At 45.6% G+C, this 24,476-nt stretch overlaps 1 protein-coding gene across 1 annotated transcript in view; it reads right to left on the reverse strand.

The window, feature by feature from the left end:
* Nucleotides 1-24,476, reverse strand: part of GABBR2 (gamma-aminobutyric acid type B receptor subunit 2) — a 489,886-nt gene that overhangs the window by 173,680 nt on the left and 291,730 nt on the right. The window contains exon 9 of the mRNA XM_077309699.1: nucleotides 2,399-2,479. Coding sequence (XP_077165814.1) covers nucleotides 2,399-2,479 — 81 coding nt within the window. The remainder of the gene's footprint in view (nucleotides 1-2,398; nucleotides 2,480-24,476) is intronic.

Below are 24,476 nucleotides of genomic sequence, written 5' to 3' on the forward strand. Positions count from 1 at the left end.
TCACTTGCTTCCTGTCTTCCCGCCTTACGTCCTCCCTCACTTCCTTTTCTTCTCCCTTCTCTCCATCTCTTCCTCCACCCCTTCCCCTCTTTTCTCCCTCCCATTCCTAGCGCCCGATGTATTTTACTTACAGCGGGCTTAATTTCTAGTTTATATTATAAATGTGAATTTGTAATATTTTGGTGCTTTATTGAAAGTTATTTTGATGTTACAGGCCCGTTATGCACGGCTGCCGAAATGGCGATTTCAGGTCACATGGAAAACACGGAGGGGGAAGAAGTGAAGCAAACCGCTTATGCATGGGACGGGACACAATGGCGGCAAAACCCAGAGTAACCGATTATGCATGCGGCGACCCTAGCGCCGCTTCTGGTTGTGCCCCGTTCACCCGGAAACTGCGCTTTCTTCCGCGTTTCGCTAACACGGCTTTTTCAGTGGCATGCACCGAATCTGCAGCCAGTTGCAGCCGGCTCCGTGTGTTATCGATGATTTTAGTCGCCGCCATTCCACCCCGAATGTGCGCTATCCCCCCCGTGCATAATGGGCCATAGTCTTTATAATGTTCCATGTAAGTTATATATCTGGCCCCAGGACAGATCCTTGGGGTACTCCACTTGTCAATTTCCAAGAAGATGCTGAACCATTAACAAGTACCCTCTGGGTATGATTTTTTAACCAGTTATTGATCCACCTGACTGAATTAGGTTCCATACCGCATTTTACCAACTTGTGAACAAGAATATCATGTGGAACAGTTCTGGGCAGTATTATTTGTCCCTACATGGATTAGAAGGAAGGGGTCATGATCTGTGGGTGTGATGAGCTTGTCCAGCCATTCTGTGACATCCTTGATGCGTGCACCAGGTAGGCAGCAGACTTCTCAAGGCAACAAATCTGGTCTACACACTTTGGCCTCTACACCTCTCAGCAGATAATCCCTAATTACCAGTACCTGTTTCTTTGTACGAGCAGACCTAGAACTGTCACCTGTGGGGGCCTGTAACATCTCCTGGTCTTTGTGGGGGCTTGGGGAATTGCTCATGCTCCTGTGTTCCAGAATCAACATATTTAGGCAGATGCTGGAACCAATTGCTGAGCATCAATGGGGCAGACCTCCTCCTTATTCTCCTATACCTATGTGTAACAGACTTCCATTCATTACCCTCATGTGTAAGGTGCTCCTGTGTGTGTTTTGATAGCTTTCCCTCGTCCTGCACTTGCTCTTTCAAGAGTGTTTCATGAGTTCTGTCCAAGAACTCTTCACCCTCCTTTATATGTTGCAGTGCATTCAAGCATTCCACTAATCCCTGAACCTTCTCCTCCAACAGAGTCACTAATTTACACTTGCTCCCATGTGTAAAAGCCATCACCCTGAGGTAAGGAGACAAACATGCCACAGACGGTACATGTCACCGCCTCAGCTTTTTCAGATGTCAAGACACTTTTATTCATCCAAAATGCTTCTCAAACAGTCCTGCACTTCACTGAATCGTTTGGCTTGATCCTCCGGCAAAAAGCCAACAGCCAAGAGTCCTTTAGCTCTTGTCCTTTGGCTCATTACAGAGTCTTCTGGCTTGATCAAGAAACCATGAGTCCTTTGTTTTTGAAATTTTGTGCATGCCAAAGGTGCACGCCTCTGGCAAGCAAGAGCCTTTTACATCACAAAGGCCCCCTCAGCAGAGGGCGGAGCTAGCAGTGAGCTCCTCAGTCAGCTCCTGACCACTTCCTCCTTCTCCCAGTTCCAGAGATGCTTTCTTCAGCAGAGGCCATACCACTGCCTCCTTCAGGAATTTTCCAGTTCAGAGATAGCGGTTGATTATCTCCTGGAAGGGGGTTCCTATCCTCTTTTTCAGCCTTTTGATTAGCCATGAAGGGCAGAGTTTTAGGGGGCATGTAATTGGCCTCCTCAAAGTCAGTATCCTGTCCACTTCAGTCAACGAGAGGCATCTGAAACCATCTAGTGTTTCTTTCAAAGGTGACCAAGTGACCTCTGTTGTGTTCTGTGTTGGCAGAAGGTCACGATGGAGGATCAAGACTTTTCCCACAAATAGCTAGCAAATGACTCATAGCATAGATGTAGAAGAATACCTCATAGCTGATTTCCAATTTATTTCTGTTTTGGCACCCATCTTCAAGGGTGGTGATTGACTGAATTACCCTAAATAATTGTGCTGAGCACGAGTTTAAAGATGCAATGGAAGCCAAGTAAACGTTGTGTTTTCCTGACTTCACTGCCATCTCATAGGCTTTCATAAATGCCCTGTAGGATGTTCTCGACACTTTGTCATGAGCTTTCCTCCAAATATGCTCTAGTCATCTTAGATCCTGTTTCAACTAACAAAGCTCATCTGTATACTAGGGGCCCACCTTTGTTGGGGACTGTTCCCTTATGCCTTACCTTGGAACTTGATGGAGTTGTTGATGATTTCCAGTGTATCAGCTACAGCATTATATTCTCCCACCTTCACTTCACGTTTGTCTGCAGATAAATAAACAAATGGGATTATTTATGTCAGTTCACATGCCTTTCTTTTCTAAGAGCTAGTATATTTACCTTTCACTGTTCCCACACTTAGAGTCAAAGTAGCATATGAAGTGTCTCAGAGAAGCTAAATGGAACTTGACATGTGTAAATTTTTGAAAGTGTCACTGGTACTATATTGCAGAGTTACTATAATGTTAACTGTTAGAGAGTCCAAAACTTGACGTCCAATCTTGGCTTGGATAGAAAGCAGCATACCTAGGTACAAAGATTTCTGGCAACAGACTTTATCATCTGAATTCCAGCATTAGAAATTTACCTTCAGGACACAGAGGCATGGATAAGAATATACCCCCAAAATGAATCCCATGTAAAGAGTTCCCCAGCAACTCCCAAGACAACCAGTAGCCAATTAAATGGTGTGTCCCAAAGAAGAATCCTGGATATTGATCTCCAGATAATCTATGATGGTGCAGGGGGGCCGTGCTCTCTACGAGCTCTTGGTCTATCCTATTCCCCAAACTCTATAGCACATTATTTTTCTAACCTTATAATACCTTTGAATTGCAGAGCATTTATGTTAGCCAGACTAAACGTATTTCCCTCTGCAATGGTAGAAGGCAGGTATAGGAGAATGAAAGAATTTGCGGGTATTGCCATACAGAACCAGACTCAATTTGTCATATCATTCTGTGATGTGAGTTGTATAACAACCAACGTTCTGACCTGATCTCCTTTTACCTTTTCCTAAGGTCACAGATGGCAGGGCTCTTGAGTTGCTGCTTATTGATAATTGCTCAGAAACCACTGAACGGGTAGCCAAGTTTTTATCTGTATTAATGACCCACAGGGTAAAGATGTAAAGGTCACTGGTTTTATCTTTTTGTATTTGCTGCTCCCTTGCCTGCTGTAATTTTTCTTACAGCTTTATAGATCTGTGTTTCCAGAACTGTTTTGTATACTGTTTATTATGGATACCATTAAAGGTTTTTGTATTGTTTGTATTGTATTGTATTGGTGTGTCCAAAGTCCTGGCAATGGTATCAGTTCTCTCAAGAGATGGCAACAGTAGAATCAGCAAGTGAAAAGGGAGGATCCAAAGAAAGAAAGAATGGAAAGCCCAAACAACAATGGTCTGGGAGTCTAAACATACAATTATTTCACCCAAAGTACTGCAGCATCTAATCCAAAACCTTAGCCTAGAAGTTTGCTAAGCAGCACTGGCTGTCCATCAGGTCTGCAAGTTAGAGTCGAGGCAGAGACAGCCGAACAAGAAAGCTGTCATGTGCAATGCCTGGCTCATGTCAATGTGGTTGTTTTCTCCTAGGAGTTGTACTCCTAGGAGGCACCCCTCCCTTCCTGCTGCATCCAGCTTTTCCCAACTTTCTTCATGTCAGAGGCTTTTTGCAGTACTAGTCTTATCATATGGTATGCATAACAATTCAAATAGTTCCTCAACACCTATGTGTTAGCCAGGTAGACTATCTCCTGTTTTTACACTATAACAAATCAAAATAACTTTATTTATTTATGTATTTACCTTCCTACCAGCCTCCCCAGTGGCTCAGGTTGGTTTACACAGAACATTGGAATACATAAGGATGGTACAGTGTAATTCAGTAATATCAGATAAGTGTCAATAAAGTAATAGCATATAACAGCAGTTTCTAAACATTCCATAACTGGAGGCAGCAACATTAAACATATAACTGTGACCCCAAAGGTTGGTTGGTTCAGGATTCAAGTCAGGGGAGGGTTTCTGGGGGCCCCATTAGATGGTGTTGGTTCAGACTACCTCAATCAAAGACCTGGCAGAAGGTACCATTTTGCAGACCCTACAGAACTATGCTAGCTTCTTGCCAACAGCCCCTCAAAGAGGTGAAGCTGCCCATGGCAGGTGCTACGCCAAGCTCCTTGCTGGTCCCTAAGAAGCTATCCACCCCACCTGAGGGCCAAAAGACACCTTTCAAGGTGGCTCGGGTTCTTCTGATTCCACTGGTTGAACATCTGGTGCCACCATCATATGAGGAGGAGGCAGCTGAGAGCTGCAAGCCAGTGGGAAATGGGGCAGACCAGCTGCCAGCAGACCCCATCCAGAGATGCAAGATCGGTGAGTCCGATCCCTCTCCTGCTAGGTTCCATGACTCTTTCTGACCTGGAGACATGAGTAGGGGACCAGGTTCAAGGGGTGCTGGACTGTGGGTGCACCCAGACTTTAATTAACCCTGACATGGTCTGGGCACTCAGAGTGGGCCTGGCAGAGCTGAAAAGACCTATCCACTTTGCCCAAATGGACAGGCATTTCTTGAAAGGAGGGGCAGCTATGCATCATTCTATGATTCTATCAGACAGCTCCCCTCTACTTTGACATTGGGAATCACTAGGAAAGAATACAGCTCATAGTGGTCCCAGAGGTAGCCTTCTAGGTTGTCCCATGGCTGGACTAGCTCCGGCAGCATGATCCCGATGACTACTGCCAGTCCTGAGTACTGATTTTCAATGATCCAGAGTGTTGGGCTCACTACTGCTCAGTGGATCCATGGGGGGGGGGGATCCAGAAGCACTCCAACACAGTGACAGACCCCAGGACTGAATGTGCAGGGCTGAGCTGTGAGGAGTGTGGGGGGTCCCACATAAAGAATGCCATGATTTGGGGGAGATGTCTAAGGAATGGGAGTATGACAAACTTCTTTTGGGATAGTTAGGATTGCGTAGGACTTTCACTAAACTTAACCTGAGGGAGGCTTACTAAACAGTGAAAATAAAATGGGGTTGTGAACACCTTACGATATTCAATACCCTCTGGGACAGTTTGAGTACTTTGTGATACCATTCGGACTCCGTGGTGCACCAGGTGTATTCATTAATCTCATAAATGAGGTCTTGCATGAACTGCTGTACAAGGGGGACCTGGTTTACCTACACAATGTCTTGATTTATTCTAGAACGAGGGATGAACATGTGTGCTTGGTACGGGAGATATAGGAAAGGCTCTGAGCTAACCATCTCCATGCAAAGATTTCCAGGCATGAATTCCATAAAGCTTAGACTTTCTAGGTATTGGGTGTTCCCGCAAGGGTTACGTATGAACACAGCAAAAGTTGGGCTCTGCCCCGCACCTGGAGGTAACTGTGAAGTTTCTTAGGCTTTGCAAATTTCTATCATGCTTTCACACCACATTTTACACAGGTTGCCCTTTCCCTCACAAATCTGCTAAAGAATAACTAAGGAGGAGTGGAGGCAAAGTGGCCTGGGTCACAACTTCAATGGATTGCTGAGTGCCAGCAGGTTTTTGAGGCACTCAAGTGGCTCTTTATCACTTAGTCCATCCTCCTCCATGCCAACCCATCTTAGCCCTTTGTATCTGCAAGTATATTCAAGTGACATGCTTATGGGGGCAGTCATCCTGCAATGGGGAAGGATGAGCAGTTGTAACTTTGCGCGCACCTGTCAAGGAAGTTTAATGACACACAGAGAAATGGCGGTATCTGGAAAAAGGAGGCAGCCACCATCAAGTTAGCCCACACAGCTTGGTGCTGCTAGTTGGAGGGGTCCCCATCCCTGTTTGACGTGTGGACTGATCATACAGTCACAGGCTCTGAGTAAACCGAGAAAACTATCTGCCAAAGAGATTAAGAAGGCAGAATTATTAGAATCACAGAGTTGGACGGGACTTCCAAGGTCACCTAGTCCAACCCCTTGCACAATGCAAGAACTCACAACTACCTGTCACCTACAGTGACCCCAATTTCATGTCCCAGTGATCATTCCACCAAAAATCTCCAAATTCAGACTAGCCTGGATGAAATTCACCAACCATGCTTTAGGATGCTTTGGGCTGATCCTGCGTTGAGCAGGGGGTTGGACTAGATGGCCTGTATGGCCCCTTTCAACTCTATGATTCTATGATTCAATGACCATTCTACAGTGGCAGAGATTTCCTGGATATGCAAGGAAGGACCACAAGAGACAAACAATTTCACATCCCTTCCTACCCACCCACTCACAACCTGCTTAAGTTCGTAAAATCAGCATTTCTGTCAGATGGCTATCTATCCTCTGCTAAAATACTTCCAGAGAAGGAGAACCCATCACCATCTGACGAAGCCTGTTCCATTGAGGAACCACTCTGTCAGGAACTTCTTCCGGATGTTTAACAGAAAATTCTTTTGAATTAATTTCAACACATTGGTTCTGGTTCGACCATCCAGAGAAACATAAAACTACTCTGCTTACTATTCTATATGGCAGCCCTTGGAGCCAGGTAGTATGAGAGTAGCCTGAGAGCCAGTTTGGTGTAGTGGTTAGGACTGCAGACTTTTAATCTGGCGAACCAGATTAGAATCTGCACTCCCCCACATGCAGCCAGCTGGGTGACCTTGGGCTTACCACGGTGCTGATAAAGCTGTTCTGACCGAGCAGTGATATCAGGGCTCTCTCAGCCTCACCCAGCTCATAGGGTGTCTGTTGTGAGAAGAGCAATGGGAAGGCAACTGTTAGCCACTTTGAGACTCCTTAGGGCAGTGGTCCCCTTTTTATCACCGGGGACCACTCAACGCTTGACAATTTTACTGAGGCCCGGTTGTCAAGCGCCGACAAAACTCACAAACTTCTATAATAAGAAAGCTTTAATTGGAAGCAGATCAGGTCACTATAACATTCGAAGTCAAGATTTATGGTTTTAGGGGACGGGGTTATGTAAGCCGCCTCGAGCCTTCGGGGGAGGCGGGGTATAAATATAAATATAAATATAAATATAAATATAAATATAAATATAAATATAAATATAAATATAAATATAAATATAAATATAAATATAAATATAAATATAAATATAAATATAAATATAAATATAAATATAAATATAAATATAAATATAAATATAAATATAAATATAAATATAAATATAAATATAAATATAAATATAAATATAAATATAAATATAATAATAATAATAAAAGACTGTTCGATATCGGGACAGTAAGCACTTATCAATACATTTCTCCCGCCCAAAACATGAGCGTTCCCAAGGGAGGGGGGAGCCCCTCACCCAGGTGCCATCCCAGGCTTCCTGCCAAGGTGTTGAAATTAGCACGGCCTTGGTCAGGCTGGCGCCTCGGGCTAGCTGATAAGATGTTTACAGGAACCAGGCAACATTGTTTCACAGCGGGGAGACTATGCAGTGTGAAAATGCAAGGATCAAAAGAGGGGGGGAATCAAAGGAAAACTACAGGCATGTACTGTGGTTACGCGGGAATGTTTCAGTAGAGGCACAGCATCCAAGATGGAGTCAGACAGGTTCACTGAAAGTCAAACATGGCAGAGAGCAGGGACTGATCCTGACAACAGTGGGGGGGGGTAGTTTACTCCTCTACTCTCAACCACTGCCCTAACACTCTCTGATCACTATGATAATGTTTAAACATCTCTTCAAAATAAGATACAGACATGCCACAACAATGAACATAAGGAACATTTTATTTTCATGGAAATTTTAACTCATGACAATGACAAATCAATGGGAATCCTGAGCTTGTTTCTCTGCAACGAGATAGTCCCATCTGGGAGTGATGGGAGACAATGACACCCGAAGTGTTTTGTAAAGGGCCGGGGGGGGGGATGAAGTAAAGGCCCGGGGGGGGAGAAGGCGTCCTTCGCGGTCCACCTCCAATTAGTCGACGGACCACATGTGGTCCGCGGCCCTCAGGTTGGGGATCGCTACCTTAGGGTACAGAAAAGGGGCATATAAGAACCAACCTTCTTCTTTCCTGGTGGAGATGGAGGAACATCATATGGTCTACTCTCATGTCCTAGAATCATAGATTTGAAAGGTACCTCCAGGGTCATCAAGTCCAGCCCCCTTCACACTGCAGGAACTTACAACTATCTGCCCACCCACAGTATCCCCAATTTCATGCCCACTGATTCCCCCCCCCCCAAAAAAAATCTCCAAAATCCAGCCTGGCCTGGAGGAAATTCACCTTCCATCCCACAATGGCGATCAGCAATTCCGTGGGTATGCAAAGAAGGGCCACAAGAGACAAAAACTGGCACATCCCTTCCTGCCCAACCCCTCACAGTCTGCCTAAGTTCATAATGTCATCATTTCTGTCAGAGGACCACCTAGCCTCTGCTTAAAAACTTCCAAACAAAGAAAACCCACCTCCTCCTGAGGAAGCCTGTTCCACTGAGGAACCACTCTAACTGTCAGGAACTCCTTCTGGATGTTTGCCAAAAATTCTTTTGAATTAATTTAAACCCATTGGTTCTGGTCTGACCCTCTGGGACAACAGAAAACAACTGTGCTTCATCTACTGTATGACAGCCCTTTAAGTATTTGAAGATGGTTATCCTATCATCTCTTAGTCGTCTTCTTTCCATGCTAAACATAGTCAAGGAGGCGTAGAAGATCACCCCACGTACCTGGCTGAGGGTGAGATCTCCAATTGTACCTCTTCTAATCATGGGAGACATGCTTCCTGATTGGCCCTTTTCCTATCCAGCCACAGGCCCTCCATGTTAGAAGGGTTGAGTTTCTAGCAACTTTGCTTGAGCCAGACCATCATTGCTTCCAAACATCTGGCAAATATTTCCAGTGTGGAGTCAGGGTAGCCATCGATCAGGAGGGAGAGTTGGGTGTCATCTGCATGTTGATGGCAGCCTAGCTCCAAATTCCAGATCAGTTGGGCAAGAGGGCAGTGTGAGGAAGAGTATCAGTCCAAGTGGGACTCTGCAAGGGAGGGGGTATCAAAATAATTGCTTCTTCCCTACAACTATCCTGTGTGTGCCATTCTGGATGAACAGATCAGCCATTGAAAGGCTGTCCCTTAGACTCTAGCAAAGCGACAGGCTAATAATTCATGACCGACTGACAATTTTAAATATTGCCAACAGACCAAATAATATGAGAAAAGCTGTGCTTCCCCTATCCAACTGATGCTAGGGGCCATCCATCAAGATGACAAGCACCATCTCCACCCTGAGGCCAGAAGGGAAGTCAGATTGGAATGGGTAAATTGCCAAAGTCTTTTCCAAGTATGCGAGGAGCTGATCTGGGGCAGCCCTTTCAATCACCTTCCCCCAAAATGGCAAATGCAAAATGGGGTGGTAATTGTATGGGTCCCAGAGATCAAGCAATGTTCTTTTCTGTAGAGGGTAAATTACCAACCCCCAGGGTCACCCTGGGAATCCCCCAATGTAAGGGAGAGGTTGATAATGTCCCTGAGAGGACCTCCTGTCCTCCAGACACTCGACCTTAGCAGCCAGGAAGGGCAGGGATCTAGAAGCCAAGTCGTCGCTGTCACCAACCCAAAGCCACTTAAATGACTAAAGGTGAACGTATAATATTCTCTAGAACAATAAGCAAAAGAGTGATGCTCTAGTATTCCCATCTCTTAAAGAACTTGCCACAATTCATTCTGCTCCACACAATCAAAGGCTTTAGCATAGTCAATGAAGCAGAAGTAGATGTTCTTCTGGAACTCCCTAGCTTTCTCCATGATCCAGCGTATGTTGGCAATTTGATCTCTAGTTCCTCTGCCTCTTCGAAATCCTGCCTGTACTTCTGGAAGTTCACGGTCCACATAATGCTGGAGCCTAGCTTGAAGAATTTTGAGCATAACTTTGCTAGCATGAGAAATGAGTGCAATAGTGCATTAGTTTCAACATTCTTTGGCATTGCCCTTGTTTGGGATTGGAATGTAAACTGACCTTTTCCAATCCTGTGGCCATTGTTGAGTTTTCCAAATTTGCTGGCATATTGAGTGTAGCACTTTTACTGCATCGTCTAACAACTTGTTGTTAGGTGCGAAGTCATGTCCGACCCATCGCAACCCCATGGACAATCATCCTCCAGGCCGTCCTGTCCTCTACCATTCCCCAGAGTCCACTTACGTTTGCACCTACTGCTTCAGTGACTCTATCCAGCCACCTCATTCTCTGTTACAGATTGTGCATCATTTTGTAGAGACATACCGATCAAACAATTTACGGAACAACATAAAAACATTCTGAATCAGAGAATCTCTACACAAGAAATTAATGATGCAATAGCAATGGTAAAACTACTTAAAGCGCCGGGCCCAGATGTTCTATCATCAATTTATTACAAAAAACTAGCGCATGTCATTACCCCCATTTTACTTCAGCTGATGAATGAAGTTATTGAGACCCCCTATAAAAAATTGCCGGAGTCCTGACACTGGGCCTCTATCTCTTTATTACTCAAATACGGAGGAGACCGAACTCCCCCAAATTCCTATAGGCCCATTTCATTATTAAATACTGATAATAAAATCTTTGCAAGAATCCTGGCTTAAAGATTGAAGAAGTGTATACGTGAGGTAGTCAATCCTGAGCAAACTGGTTTCATCCCAAAAAGATGGATGAGATACAATCTAAGATTTGTGCTGAGCGCGATGGATGTCACCCGTAATCAGAGAACTAAAATTGCGTTCTTATTTCTGGATGCGGAAAAGGCATTCAACAATGTCTATTGGAATTTTCGAATGGAAACTTTACAAAGAAACGATTGTGAGGATACCTTTCTTAACTTGGTTGCAAAAATATATTCTATACAAGAGGCGAGAATATTAGTAAATGGCATGTTAACTGATGATACTGTCACAATTAGAAATGGCACATGGCAAGGTTGCCCTCTATTGCCATTATTATTTGATTTGATTTTAGAGATGCTTGCGACCAAAATAAGGCTTTCCAAGAATATTGCCAGTCTGAAAGTTAGAGGAGAGGAGTTCAAGTTGAAATGCTACACGGATGACGTTGTCTGTGTTTTAACTGAACTCTTAACCTCCATCCCAGCTCCCTTTGATTTGCTAAATGTTTTTGATTCATACACCAGATATAGGGTCAACAGATCTAAAACTAAAATCTTATTGCAAGAGATAACAGACCCAGAGATAGATCTTATTAAACACAATTCTGAATGTGAGGTCAACCCTAAATTGATCAAATACCTGGGGGTTTATCTGAGCAGAGACCCATCGAAACTCGTGTTAAACAATTACGGGAAGCGTTGGAAGTCAATCAAACAAGGCCTAGCTAGATGGTCCAAACTGAAGTTTTCATGGTCCACCCGCATCGCCACAATAAAGATGAATATACTACCCAAAATAAACTTATTATTTCAAACTCTTCCTATAGCTATTGGTGATAAACAACTGAACAGTGGCAAGCCAATCTGAATAAATTAATCTGGGCTTATAAGAAACCCAGAATCGCTACTAGAGTGATGCAGGATGCAAAAGAGAGAGGAGGCTGTCCCAAATCTAAAATTATATGCGCATGCTGCAATGTTAGTGGCAATAGCAGATTGGATAATTAATCCAATGTCTAAAGACTTAATATTGGAAAGAGCCAGATCTGGATTAGGCCTACATGAGATCCTTTGGCCCTCTCCAGACTAGAAAGTAAAAAAAAAAAAAAAAAGATAAAAAATAGTTTATGGATTGACGGTACTTTGAAGATCTGGTATAAGTGTAGATTATCGTCAGCACACTCTCCAATAAAATCACCAATAGAGGCATATTTCAGCACCCAGCAGCAAACGAGGATCTCATGTCTGAGGTATAAAGATATCCTAACAAAAACAGGCAACCTGAAAGATCTAGAAGCTTTAGATAAAAAAGGAATTCCACTCCGATGGATGTACCAGTGCTCTCTACAAAATGTTTTATTGTTGGTATCTAACTCCTAAAGTAGTAGCAAGGATGTCGAAGAATGGTAACAACAAATGCTGGAAATGTCAGGATAAGGTGGGATCGTTCTTTCACATGTGATGGAGGTGTTGTAGGGTGTATAAGTTTTAGTCTGAAGTTCACATGAAATTAGAAAAGATGTTAAACACCAAGTTTAACCTGAATATTGGTGATGAAGTTTCTTTCCAGATATTTTGCCGATACAGGAAAGAACACTTTCCTTCTATGCCACACAGACTTTTGCTAGCCAAGAATTGGAAAGTGAAGGCGATTCCTACAAAGGAACTTTGGCTAGAGAAAGTATCAGAGTTTGCAAAATTGGCAAGATTAACAGTACTAGGTAATGGTCGACCAGATAAGGAATTTTAAGAGCAATGGAAAATGTTCATGGATTATCAGGCTCATCAGTAAATAATTTATGGTGGTGAAGGGTGGTGGGGAAACTGAAAACTTGAAGATACTTGTTTAGGAGAACCTATTTTTGGTAATTACTATGTTGTATGTATTATGAATATAATAATAATTATAATAAAATTATAATAATTCTAATAAAATTTATTATAATTATAATAAAAAATAAATAAGTGAAAAGCTGGATATTAAAAAAAAACAGCATAAAAATACTGAGAGACTTCCTCTTAGGGTTGCCAGTTTCCATGTGAGGCACTCTACCCCACCTCCCTCATGGGGAGTCTGCTATGGGGAGAGGAAGGGAAGACGATTGGAAAATGCTTCGAGACAGTGGTCCCCAACCTTTCTGAGGCTGCGGACCAGCAGGGCAGCGGGCCGTGCCTGCGGGCTGCGCATGCGTGGGCCACGCCGCGCATCGTGCATGCGCGAATGCGCCATGTACAGCCGAAATCGGGAGAGGGAGCCACGGCCCGGCGCCATGGCCTTCGCGGCCCGGCACTGGGCTGCGGCCCGCAGGTTGGGGACCACTGCTTTGAGTCACCTGAGGCCTGCTGGGTCACTGCGGCCCATTCCCAGTTCTCTCAGACCTCTCACAGCCCCACATCTCTCACAGGTTGTCTATTGTGGGGAGATAAAGGGAAAAGATGTTTGTAAACCGCTTTGAGACTCCTTTGGGTACTAAACAGCACGGCACAAAAATCCAGCTCTTCTTCTTCTAAGGAGCAGCTGTGAAAGAAGCATTTGGCCACATAACATTTTATCAACAGTAAAAAAATGGAGACAGAAGAAGCAGGGTAGACACCTGTATTAAGGCAGGGAGAAATATCAGTGTCTGTGGCCTAATTCACACAAGAAGGGAAATGACGGAGAACTGGGAGGAATTGGTTGCCATGTAATCTTCCCCTAAGAAGGATCTGCAGTCTGATTTTCCCTTCACATATCTGAGGACATGGCTCTGGAAAGCTCATCTGTAACCACTATGCCAAAATTGCCAAAGATCAGTCCTCTCCTACACTCAACAAATATTCCACACCACAGGTTATTGACATCCATATCTCCACACCCATGGCCTCATTTGCCACCACGCCACCACAACCTCCCACACAACACACACATTCAACCCCATGCCCTTACTCCTCCTTCCTCTTCCCACTGCCAAGCTCTAGTGCCCGTTGTATTCTCGGATTCAACGGGCTTTGCCCCTAGTAACAGAATAAAAGGAACAATTTAAGAATTCTTTATTTGGAACACCATTGGAGTTGGTTTTCTTCCATTTTGGTGTTCACTAATATGCAGGGAAAAATTAAACTATTTTTTAAAACTGTTATAGTTAGATTACAATTACATCATGAAACTGGAACAATTGGAAAAATTGTAGAAAAAAGAAAACAAAGCAACTGAATTTGGAATTGCTCTTAAATAATAAATAAGAAGAGCCTCTTGTGGCGCAGAGGGGTAAGGCAGCAGTCATGCAGTCTGAAAGCTCTGCCCATGAGGTTGGGAGTTCTATCCCAGCAACCACTAACACAATTGAACCAGTATAGGCTGGAAAAACTGGAGATGGAAAAGTCCAAGGGGTGGATCAATCAGTGGGTCCAGGCCGGTCATATCTGAACCTGGAACCATGGGGGGGGGGGAGGAGATAAGGTGATCTTATTCCCCGGTACATGTTGCATCCAGCCTCAGCCAAACACCTGGTGGAAAACCTCAGATTTGCAGGCCCTGCTGAAGCCAGAGAATTCCAGCAGGGCCCGCAGCTCTTCTGGGTAGGGGCCAGGATCGAAAAGGCCCTGGTCAAGGCCAGGCGCACTTCACGGGGCCCCAGAGCCATCAGTGAATTCATACCTGCAGAGCGAAGTACCCTGCATGGGGCATAGGGTCTCGTAGGTAGCTGTCTCGTAGGTAGGTGGGACCCAAGCCGTAGCCTTCAAGGTCAAAACCAAAACCTTGAACTTGATCTGGACACAAACATGTATCGTTGACTAGTTTTAATGTAAACCGCCCTGAGCCTTTGGGGAGGGCGGTATATAAATCTAAATAAAATAAATAAAAATAAATAAAATAAATAAAAATCAGTGCAGCTGCTTCAGCAACAGCTGGGCATGGGTCCTCCATGATGAATTAGTGAGGACCTGTGCAGCCACGTTCTGTACCAGTTGTAACTTCTGGGTCAAAGACAAGGGTTGGTCTGGATGACCCTGGAGGTCCCTTCCAGCTCTATGATTCTATGATTCTACTAACTTGGAGACTTATAGAAAGATCTTTTTCTCCACTGATGCAAGTGTCATTATGGGTCCAAAGGAGCTGACAGAACTCAGGATATCTTAGGCACCAGTCTCAAGAGCTGTGCAGTTAATTATTTCCGGCCTGTACATCAAGTCTTGTAGCCATGGCAGCTGGTCGTAGAATTCAATGTTAAACAACGTTAAACATTTTCTTCAAATGCTGCAGGGATTCTCGTGAGGAGTTTTATTTAAACACAGACATGTTTTCCCTTCCCCAGTTTTGCTACAAACGGCGGTTTTCCTGGGCTCCTGCATGCCCTCTCCCTTGCAAAGTGCTGCTGAGTTAAGTATCCCATTCTCGTGGCTACCCAGGAATTTCATAAGGAGCCATTCCAAGAAGACAGACAGTCCGCTAGATGGATTTCAATAGCTCTGCTGTAAACCCATGTCGGCCAGAATCAATGACTGTTCGGACTTTATTCAGCCAATTTCAAGCATAAACATGCCTTGAAAACAACACTGATAAGTCCTACAATACAGATTTCTTCTCTTTATGTGACAACCTAAAACAAGAATAAAGCATTTCCCAGAATATGAATCTCTACAGTGGAATTCAAGAGCACAAATTCAATTTTTTCTTTTCCTGAAACTCTGGCTTACACTGATAACAAAGTATTATGTTCATTAAGCAAAATCAATCAACGCTTAACAGACTCAAGAAACATTAGAAGAGCTTGGCTGGATCGGATCAGTGTGTCCATCTGGCACAGGATTCCCTTCCACACAGTGGAAGAGCAGCTTATTTATAGGTTTCCTCCATCAATATCCTTCCTTTCTCCCCAGTGGGGAGCCAAATCAGGTTACATCTGTTCTCCTCTCCTTTATTTTATCCTCAGAACATCACTGTAATCTAATGTGAGTTTGGCCAAGAGAGTACCAATGGCCCAAGGTCGCTTAGTAAGCATCTGTGACAGTGTGAATGTTCAAACCTGGGTCTCCCGTAGCCTAGTGTGACATCTTTAAACCGCTCCTTTGGAGCGGATTAAATAATCGGTTAAGGGCACCGAAGGAGGGCCCTGTCCGTGATGAGGAAGGGTGCCGATAGGCCCCTTCCTCATGTCTGACAATCAGATTGGGCCCCCCGATTCGTCAGTCTGGCGGCAAGGGACCAATTGCGATTGGTCCCTTACAGCCGGACTGACGAATCGGGAGGCACACAGCATCTCCCGATCCGCCCGCCATTGAATGCGCTCGCAGCCACCTCGCCGCCGCCTCCCGCTCCAGCCGCACCACCACCCGCGGCCGTCGCCCCGCTGCCACCTCCCGCCCAGCCTCCCTTGGCCACCCCTCCACGAAGCCGCCCACGGCCGGGAGCACCCGCTGCCGCCACACGCCGCAACAAGTTGCGCCCGCGTCCTCGCTCACGCACGCCACGCAGCCACATCGCTCCAGCCCTTGCCCCCATGCCCAGCCACCCAAGAATGGCCACTGCAGACCCGTTGTTTTGCCGCGACGACGATCACCCCGCCCACCCGCTGGCCGAAACTTGCCCGCCCGCGCCGGAGGACCTCCGCACTGCTTCCACAAGGCCTCCTGCCCTCGGAGCCCGCAGCCTGCCTCACCTCCGTGCCGAGTTCCTGCCGGCCCTTGCAGAGACAGGTAGGTCGCGGCCCGGCCCGGGCACTCCCCCGCCACTTCACAGGCCGCCCGTCCTCCGAGCCGTCCCCACTACGCCCCTGATATCCACCTCCCCGCTAGCGCCCGCTGTCTGAAGCTTACAGCGGGCTTTATTTCTAGTTACTACATGTTACTCCAAAGGACCAAGGAACAGCCAAGGTTGCTTCCTAGTGCTCATAATCAGAGGTGTCCTTCTTCTGAAGATGAAGATTCCCTATTGTGGACCTTTTCTCCATCAATAAAATAAAGACGTTCTAGGTACGAACAAAAAGTTCTTGTGTAATGGTTAATAATAATTCAACTAGAAACCTGTAATAAATTTTCTGAAATACAATTCAGAATGTAATTTGAAGAGTCTTGTCTTTTATTGGAAAAATGTACATATGTACATATGGGGGAACTAGAAATTAAGCCCACTGTAGGAGAAATACAGCGGCCAGAAGGGGATTAGAAGAATGCAGGAAAGGAAGGGAGAAGTGGGAAGGAGGGATGAGAGGGAGGGAGAGAGAAAGGAGGGCAGGGGGTGCGTGAAGGGATGGAGAAGGGAGAGAGAAAGGAAGGGAGACATAAAGGAAGCCAGAAAGACAGAAAGGCAGAAGAGAGGAAGTTAGAGGAAGAGGTAGAGATAGAGAGGCAGGAAGGAGAGCGAGAAACAGATGAAGGCAGTAAGGAAGGGAAACAGGAAGAAGGAAGGAATGAAGGCAGTCAGGGAGGTCGGTGGAATGGGCTGGGGGAAAAGAAGGGGCATGTGTGAAGGGTCCGTGGGGAGGTGGGGGGAGTCGTGAGGGGGGGAGAATTGGGAGGGGGGTTGGCGGGGGAAGTGCGTGGGGTCAAGAGATTCACAATATCCCTCAGGGGATCATCTATCTGCTGGTCACTCAACTTATTATGTGTTTGTTTGTTTATTATATACTAGGCTTCAAAGCCCATCCATAAGGACAGGCTTTGAAGGGGCCAGGGCAGCCCGCCATCCCCCATAGACACAAATAACGAATCAGACCTTCTCAGCTTCTCTGTTCTGATAATATAAGCCTTTAAAGAGCGCCGTACATCTAGAGTCCCCCTTCAAGGATCGCTGCCTTGTTGTGGCAAGGGGGCTTGCGTAGTTCAGTGAAGCTATGAGCTATGCCGTGCAGGGCCACCCAAGACGGACAGGTCATAGCTGAGAGCTCTGACAAAAGGTGATCCACTGGAGAAGGAAATGGCAAACCACTCCAGTATCTTTGCCATGAAAACTCTATGGACAGTTCCAATAGGCATAACGATATGACGCCGGAAGATGAGCCCCTCAGGTCGGAAGGTGTCCAATATGCTACTGGGGATGAGCAGACGGCTAGTACGAGTAGCGCCAGAATGAAGCGGCTGGGCCATAGCCGAAAGGACGCTCAGTTGTGGAAGTAACTGGTGGCGAAAAGACAGTCCGATGCTGTAAAGATTTTTATTCCATAGGAACCTGGAACGTCAGATCCATGAATCAAGGCAAGCTGGACGTGGTTAAACAAGAAATGACAAGACTGAACATCGACATTTTAGGAATCAGTGAACTAAAATGGACAGGAATGGGTGAATTTAATTCAGATGACCATCAGGTATACTACTGTGGACAAGAATCTCGCAGAAGAAATGGAGTAGCCTTCATAATCAATAAGCGAGTAGGAAAAGCAGTCTTGGGATACAATCCCCAAAATGACAGAATGATCTCAGTTCGAATCCAAGGCAAACCATTCAACATCACAGTGATCCAGGTCTACGCCCCAACCACTGCTGCTGAAGAGGATGAAGTTGATCAGTTCTATGAAGCCCTATAACACCTTCTAGAAGCAACACCCAAAAATGATGTGCTTATCATCATGGGGGATTGGAATGCTAAAGTAGGAAGCCAAAAGATAACCGGGATAACAGGCAAGTTTGGCCTTGGAGTACAAAATGAAGCAGGGCACAGGCTGGTAGAATTTTGTCAAGAGAATACAATGGTCATAGCAAACACTCTTTTCCAGCAACCCAAGAGACGACTCTACACATGGACATCACCAGACGGTCAACACAGAAATCAGATTGACTATGTGCTCTGCAGCCAAAGATGGAAAAGTTCTATCCAGTCAATAAAAACAAGACCAGGAGCTGATTGTGGTTCAGATCATGAGCTTCTTGTTGCAAAATTTAGGCTTAAATTGAAGAAAGTAGGGAAAAACACTAGGCCACTCAGGTATGAACTAAATCATATCCCCAACGAATACATAGTGGAGGTGACAAATAGATTTAAGGAATTAGATCTGATAGACAGAGTGCCTGAAGAACTATGGATGGAGGTTCGCAACATTGTACAAGAGGTAGCAACTAAAACCATCCCAAAGAAAAAGAAATGCAAGAAATCAAAATGGCTGTCTGAGGAAGCTTTACAAATAGCTAAGGAGAGAAGGGAAGTGAAAGGCAAGGGAGAAAGAGAAAGATACACCCAACTGAATGCAGAATTCCAGAGAAAAGCTAGAAGAGATAAGAATGCCTTCTTAAATGAACAGTGCAAACAAATAGAAGAAAACAATAGAATCGGGAGGACCAGAGATCTTTTCAAGAAAATTGGAGATATGAAGAGAACGTTTCATGCAAAGATGGGTATGATAAGGGACCAAAATGGTAGGGACCTCACAGAAGCAGAAGAGATTAAACAAAGGTGGCAAAATTATACAGAAGAACTATACAAGAGCGAGCTTAACATCCCTGATGACCACAATGGGGTAGTGACTGACCTGGAGCCAGACATCCTGGAATGTGAAGTCAAATGGGCCTTAGGAAGTCTGAGTAACAATAAAGCTAGTGGTGGTGACTGCATTCCAGTTGAACTATTCAAAATCTTAAAGGACGATGCAGTAAAAGTGCTACACTCAATATGCCAGCAAATTTGGAAAACTCAACAATGGCCACAGGATTGGAAAAGGTCAGTTTACATTCCAATTCCAAAGAAGGGCAATGCCAAAGAATGTTCAAACTACCGCACCATTGCACTAATTTCTCATGCTAGCAAAGTTATGCTCAAAATCCTACAAGCTAGGCTCCAGCAATATGTGGACCGAGAACTTCCAGAAGTACAGGCAGGATTTCGAAGAGGCAGAGGAACTAGAGATCAAATTGCCAACATACGCTGGATCATGGAGAAAGCTAGGGAGTACCAGAAGAACGTCTACTTCTGCTTCATTGACTATGCTAAAGCCTTTGATTGTGTGGAACACAACAAATTGTGGCAAGTTCTTAAAGAGATGGGAATACCAGAGCATCTTATTTGTCTCTTGAGAAATTTATATGCAGGTCAAGAAGCAACAGTGAGAACTGAACATGGAATCACTGACTGGTTCAAAATTGAGAAAGGAGTTCGGCAAGGCTGTATACTGTCGCCTTGCCTATTTAACTTGTATGCAGAGCACATCATGAGAAATGCGGGATTAGAGGAGTCACAAATTGGGATCAAGATTGCAGGGAGAAATATCAACAACCTCAGATATGCAGATGATACCACTCTAATGGCAGAAAGTGAAGAGGAACTAAAGAGCCTGTTGATGCGGGTGAAGGAGGAGAGTGCAAAAGTTGGCTTGAAACTCAACATCAAGAAAACAAAGATCATGGCATCCGGCCCTCTCTATTCCTGGCAAATAGAAGGGGAAGAATTGGAGATAGTGACAGATTTTATTTTCCTGGGCTCCAAGATCACTGCAGATGGGGACTGCAGCAAAGAAATTAAAAGACGCTTGCTCCTGGGGAGGAAAGCTATGGCAAATCTAGACAGCATCCTAAAAAGCAGAGACATCACCCTGCCAACAAAAGTGCGTTTAGTCAAGGCTATGGTCTTCCCAGTTGCAATGTATGGCTGCGAAAGTTGGACCATAAGGAAGGCAGAGCGTCAAAGAATTGAGGCTTTTGAACTCTGGTGCTGGAGAAGACTCTTGCGAGTCCCTTGGACTGCAAGGCGAACAAACCGGTCAGTCCTAGAGGAGATCAGCCCTGACTGCTCTTTGGAAGGCCTGATCCTGAAGATGAAACTCAAATATTTTGGCCACCTCATGAGAAGGAAGGACTCCCTGGAGAAGAGCCTAATGCTGGGAGCAATCGAGGGCAAAAGAAGAAGGGGACGGCAGAGAATGAGGTGACTGGATGGAGTCACTGAAGCAGTAGGTGCAAACTTAAATGGACTCCAGGGAATGGTAGAGGACAGGAAGGCCTGGAGGATCATTGTCCATGGGGTCGCGATTGGTCGGACACGACTTCGCACATAACAACAACAACAACATCTAGAGTGTGCCAAGTTATCTCCTTTGGATGGACCGGTTTTAGGCAAAAAGATGGTAGGACCAAATCTTGGTTAAGATGAAAATTGGACAGCACCTTCGGTTTGAAGGCTGGATCCGTTCTTAATACCACTTGTGAAAGATGCAGAGTTCTTTCCTGACCGATAGAGCTGCCAGTTCTGATATCCTTCTGGCTGAAGTCACTGCTGTAAGGAAGATTGTCTCCATCCTCAGATGTTTCAATGAAATGTCCATTATTGGTTCAAAGGGGTGTCTCATCATTCCCGTTAAAACTTTATTCAGATTCCAAGTGGGGAATCTATAATTGGGCCCTGGATCTGGGTGGCCCCTTTGAGGAAACGTATAATATGAGGATGCTTAGAAATCGGCTTGCCTTTAAAATTTGGTAGTACAAACACCAAGGCTGCCACTTGTCGCCGAAGGGTAGCCACCTTCAACTTTTGTGCCAGACCATCTTGAAGGAACTGAAAGACGTCTCATAGTCTTGGAGACATGTGGTCCACCTTCTTCCGCTGGCACCAGCGAACAAATGCCTTCCACGAGGCATTGTAGATCCTGTTGGTCAACTGGCGCCTGGACGCCATTATCGTCTCAACCACTTCCGTACTGTAGCCTTCCGTCATCAGGTAGCCCCGCTCAACCTCCAGGCGGTCAGTTGGAGCCATTCCGGATCCGGATGCCAAACAGGACCTTGTTGGAGCATGTCCGGTTGTACTGGAATCTGCAGCAGGTCCCGCACCGACATGCACACCAGGGTTGAAAACCACGGTCGACGAGGCCATCTTGGAGCTATCAGTATCACCTCTGCCTTGAGGTCTTTTACTCTCGCGAGCAGGCGTATGATCACCGGGAACGGCGGGAAGGCGTATAGCAGGCCAGTTGGCCACTGGACCAACAGTGCGTCTGACTTCTCCGCTGAAGGATGGAAGTACCGGGAAAAGAACCTGGGCAGCTGACTGTTGTCCGCTGTTGCAAACAGGTCCAGTTTTGGCTGACTGATGTTATCCAGGTGAAGATTTCCGGCTTCAGACGCCATTCCGCTGAGGACACCGTCGCTCTGCTCAGCCAGTCTGCTTAGACGTTTTCTTTTCCCTTTATGTATTCTGCCCTTATCGATAACAGGTTGGCTTCCGCCCAACACAAGGTCTTCATGGCTTCCCTGTGAAGGTTTGAGGACCTGGATCCAGCTTGGTTGTTTAGGTAGGCCTTCATTGCCATGTTGTCCGTTCTCACCAACACATGAGTGTTTTTTATTCGAAATTGGAAGTGTTGTAGAGCCCTGAAAACCTCCTTCATTTCCAGGACATTTATTGGAAGTGTCGATTCCTCTGAGGACCATCTTCCCTGGGCTGAATGGTTCTCCAGTGTGGCCCCCCAACCCCTCAGACTGGCGTCTGTGAACAGTTGTTTTTCCAGCCTGGGGCCGAATAGCTTTCCTTTTGACAGGTTGTCCTTCTTGGTCCACCAGGACAAGCTGGTTTTTACGGCTTGTGGCACCTTTAATTTCTTGTCCAGTTTTATCGAAATCTGGTGTTGGAATGGACGCAACAAGCTCTGTAGCTGGTGAGAATGCAGTCTTCCCCATTTCACTGTGCACAAGTTCGACACCAAGATGCCCATCACACTTGCTAGTGTCATTATGGACGACGTTCTTCCTTTTATTATCTGATTTGCCAGTTCCCTGGTTTTTTGTACCTTCTTCTCTGTCATGAAGAGTCTGGATGCCATTGTATCTATCAGTACCCCCAGATGTTGAAGGGACTGAGACGGATTAGTGAGCTCTTCTGAAGGTTCACGATGAACCCGAAGTCTTGAAGGATTTGCGACGCGATTGCGGTGTGGCTCTTGGCTTGTTGGAGGGACTGAGCCCTCAGTAACAGGTCGTCCAAATATGGATGCAGGTGAATTCCTTGCTTCCGTAAATAGGCTACCGGGGCGATTAGCAGCTTCGAGAATATTCTGGGCGCCATTGAGAGTCCAAACGGTAAAGCTCTGTACTGATAGTGGTGCTGACCCACGCAGAACCTGAGGAACTTCTTGTGTCCGTCCCAGATCGGAATGTGCAGGTACGCCTCCGTGAGGTCTAATGATGTGAGGTACTCTCCTGTTTGTATTGCTTCCGAAATGGATTTGAGGGTTTCCATCCTGATATGGCGGAGCTTGATGAAGCGATTCAGGAACTTTAGATCTAACACTGCTCGCCAGTCCCCGTTGGATTTGGGCACTGTGAAGAATATCAAGTATACTCCCGTCCTTTCTTCTCCTTGAGGCACAGGTTCTATTGCCCTGATGTCGATCAGATGTTGTATGGCTGCTTGAGTACTTTCCAGCTTTAGTTTTGATCTTGGGTAGGGTGACTGAATGAAGCGATTTGGTGGGAACTTGAAGAATTCTATGGCGTAACCCTGTTCTATTATTTCCAACGACCAGCTGTCTGCCTGATATCTTGTCCACTGATTTAAGAACAGGGCTAGTCTTCCTCCCACCGGAATGATGGAGTCACGCCTTGTGAGGCTTTCCGTCTCTTTCCTGCTTTGGAGGAGGGTTTCCTCTCTGGAATCTTTGGATACTCTTTGGAGTAGCCACCCCTGAAGTTCTGTCTGGCATTGAACCAGCTAGATCTCCTGTCTTGTCTCTGTTTGTTGTATGAGCCGAAGGAGCGAAAGGAGTTACCTGTAGGTTGGGAGAACCTTCTATCCATCCTCCGCAGGGTCCTTGGCATTACGCGCTTTTTATCACGTGTCTCCACCAGGACCTTGTCCAGAGACTCTCCAAAGAGCTTCGATCCGTGAAAAGGATAAGCAGTGACGATTGATTTCGCTTTCGTGTCTGCCTGCCATGCTCTCAGCCACAGTGTCCTTCTCGCTGCTGCCGCTGTGGCCATGGCTGTGGCGTTGAAGATGGATGCGTCCAACGTGGCGTCTGCTGAAAAACAAGCTGCTTTTAGCACTCTATTCATTCCTTCTGCCACTCTCTTATCTGGTTCCGGCAACAGTTGAATCAGCTTCTTGACCCACATGATTGTGGCTCTGGATACAATCGAGGCTATTGAAGATGCTCTTAGAGACATTGCTAAGGTTTCATGAGTTTTGCGTAAGGCAAAGTCCGCCTTCCTATCCATTACGTCTCTTACAGATCCCTGACCATCTTCTGAGAGAAGGCCATAGGATTGCAGCCCAACTACCGGGGCATCCACAATAGGAGTCCTTAGTATCTCCTCTGCATAATCAGGCATGGCATACAGCTTTTTGGCATACGCTGGTAACTGCCTGTTTGCCATGGGCTTTTCCCATTCTGCCCTGAATTTTTTCTCAAAGAATACGGGCAGTGGAAAGTTTCTAGGAACATCTTCCTCTGGGGGGAAATATTCTTTGTTACCATAAGGCCTTTTAGGGTCCTGATCCGCTCGGTCCTCCGGCCCCTGTTTCCATTTTAAGTCCAATGCATTAAGACATTTAGACAACAAATATTGATAGTCTTCTGGTTTAAAGAATCTTTTGGATACCTCAGGTAATTCCATAATTTCAATCACTTCTTCATCAGATAAAAACTCCCCATCTTCCTTTACTGAGGAATCATCTGCTGTAGATGGGTAATCCTCCCTGTCAGGACTCCAATGGGGTCTTTTGCGCGCTGCTTTTGTGGGCCAGGAGGGTCTTTGTTCAAC

Source organism: Paroedura picta, chromosome 14 (assembly GCF_049243985.1).
Source record: "Paroedura picta isolate Pp20150507F chromosome 14, Ppicta_v3.0, whole genome shotgun sequence".
NCBI classification, from domain to species: Eukaryota; Metazoa; Chordata; class Lepidosauria; order Squamata; family Gekkonidae; genus Paroedura; species Paroedura picta.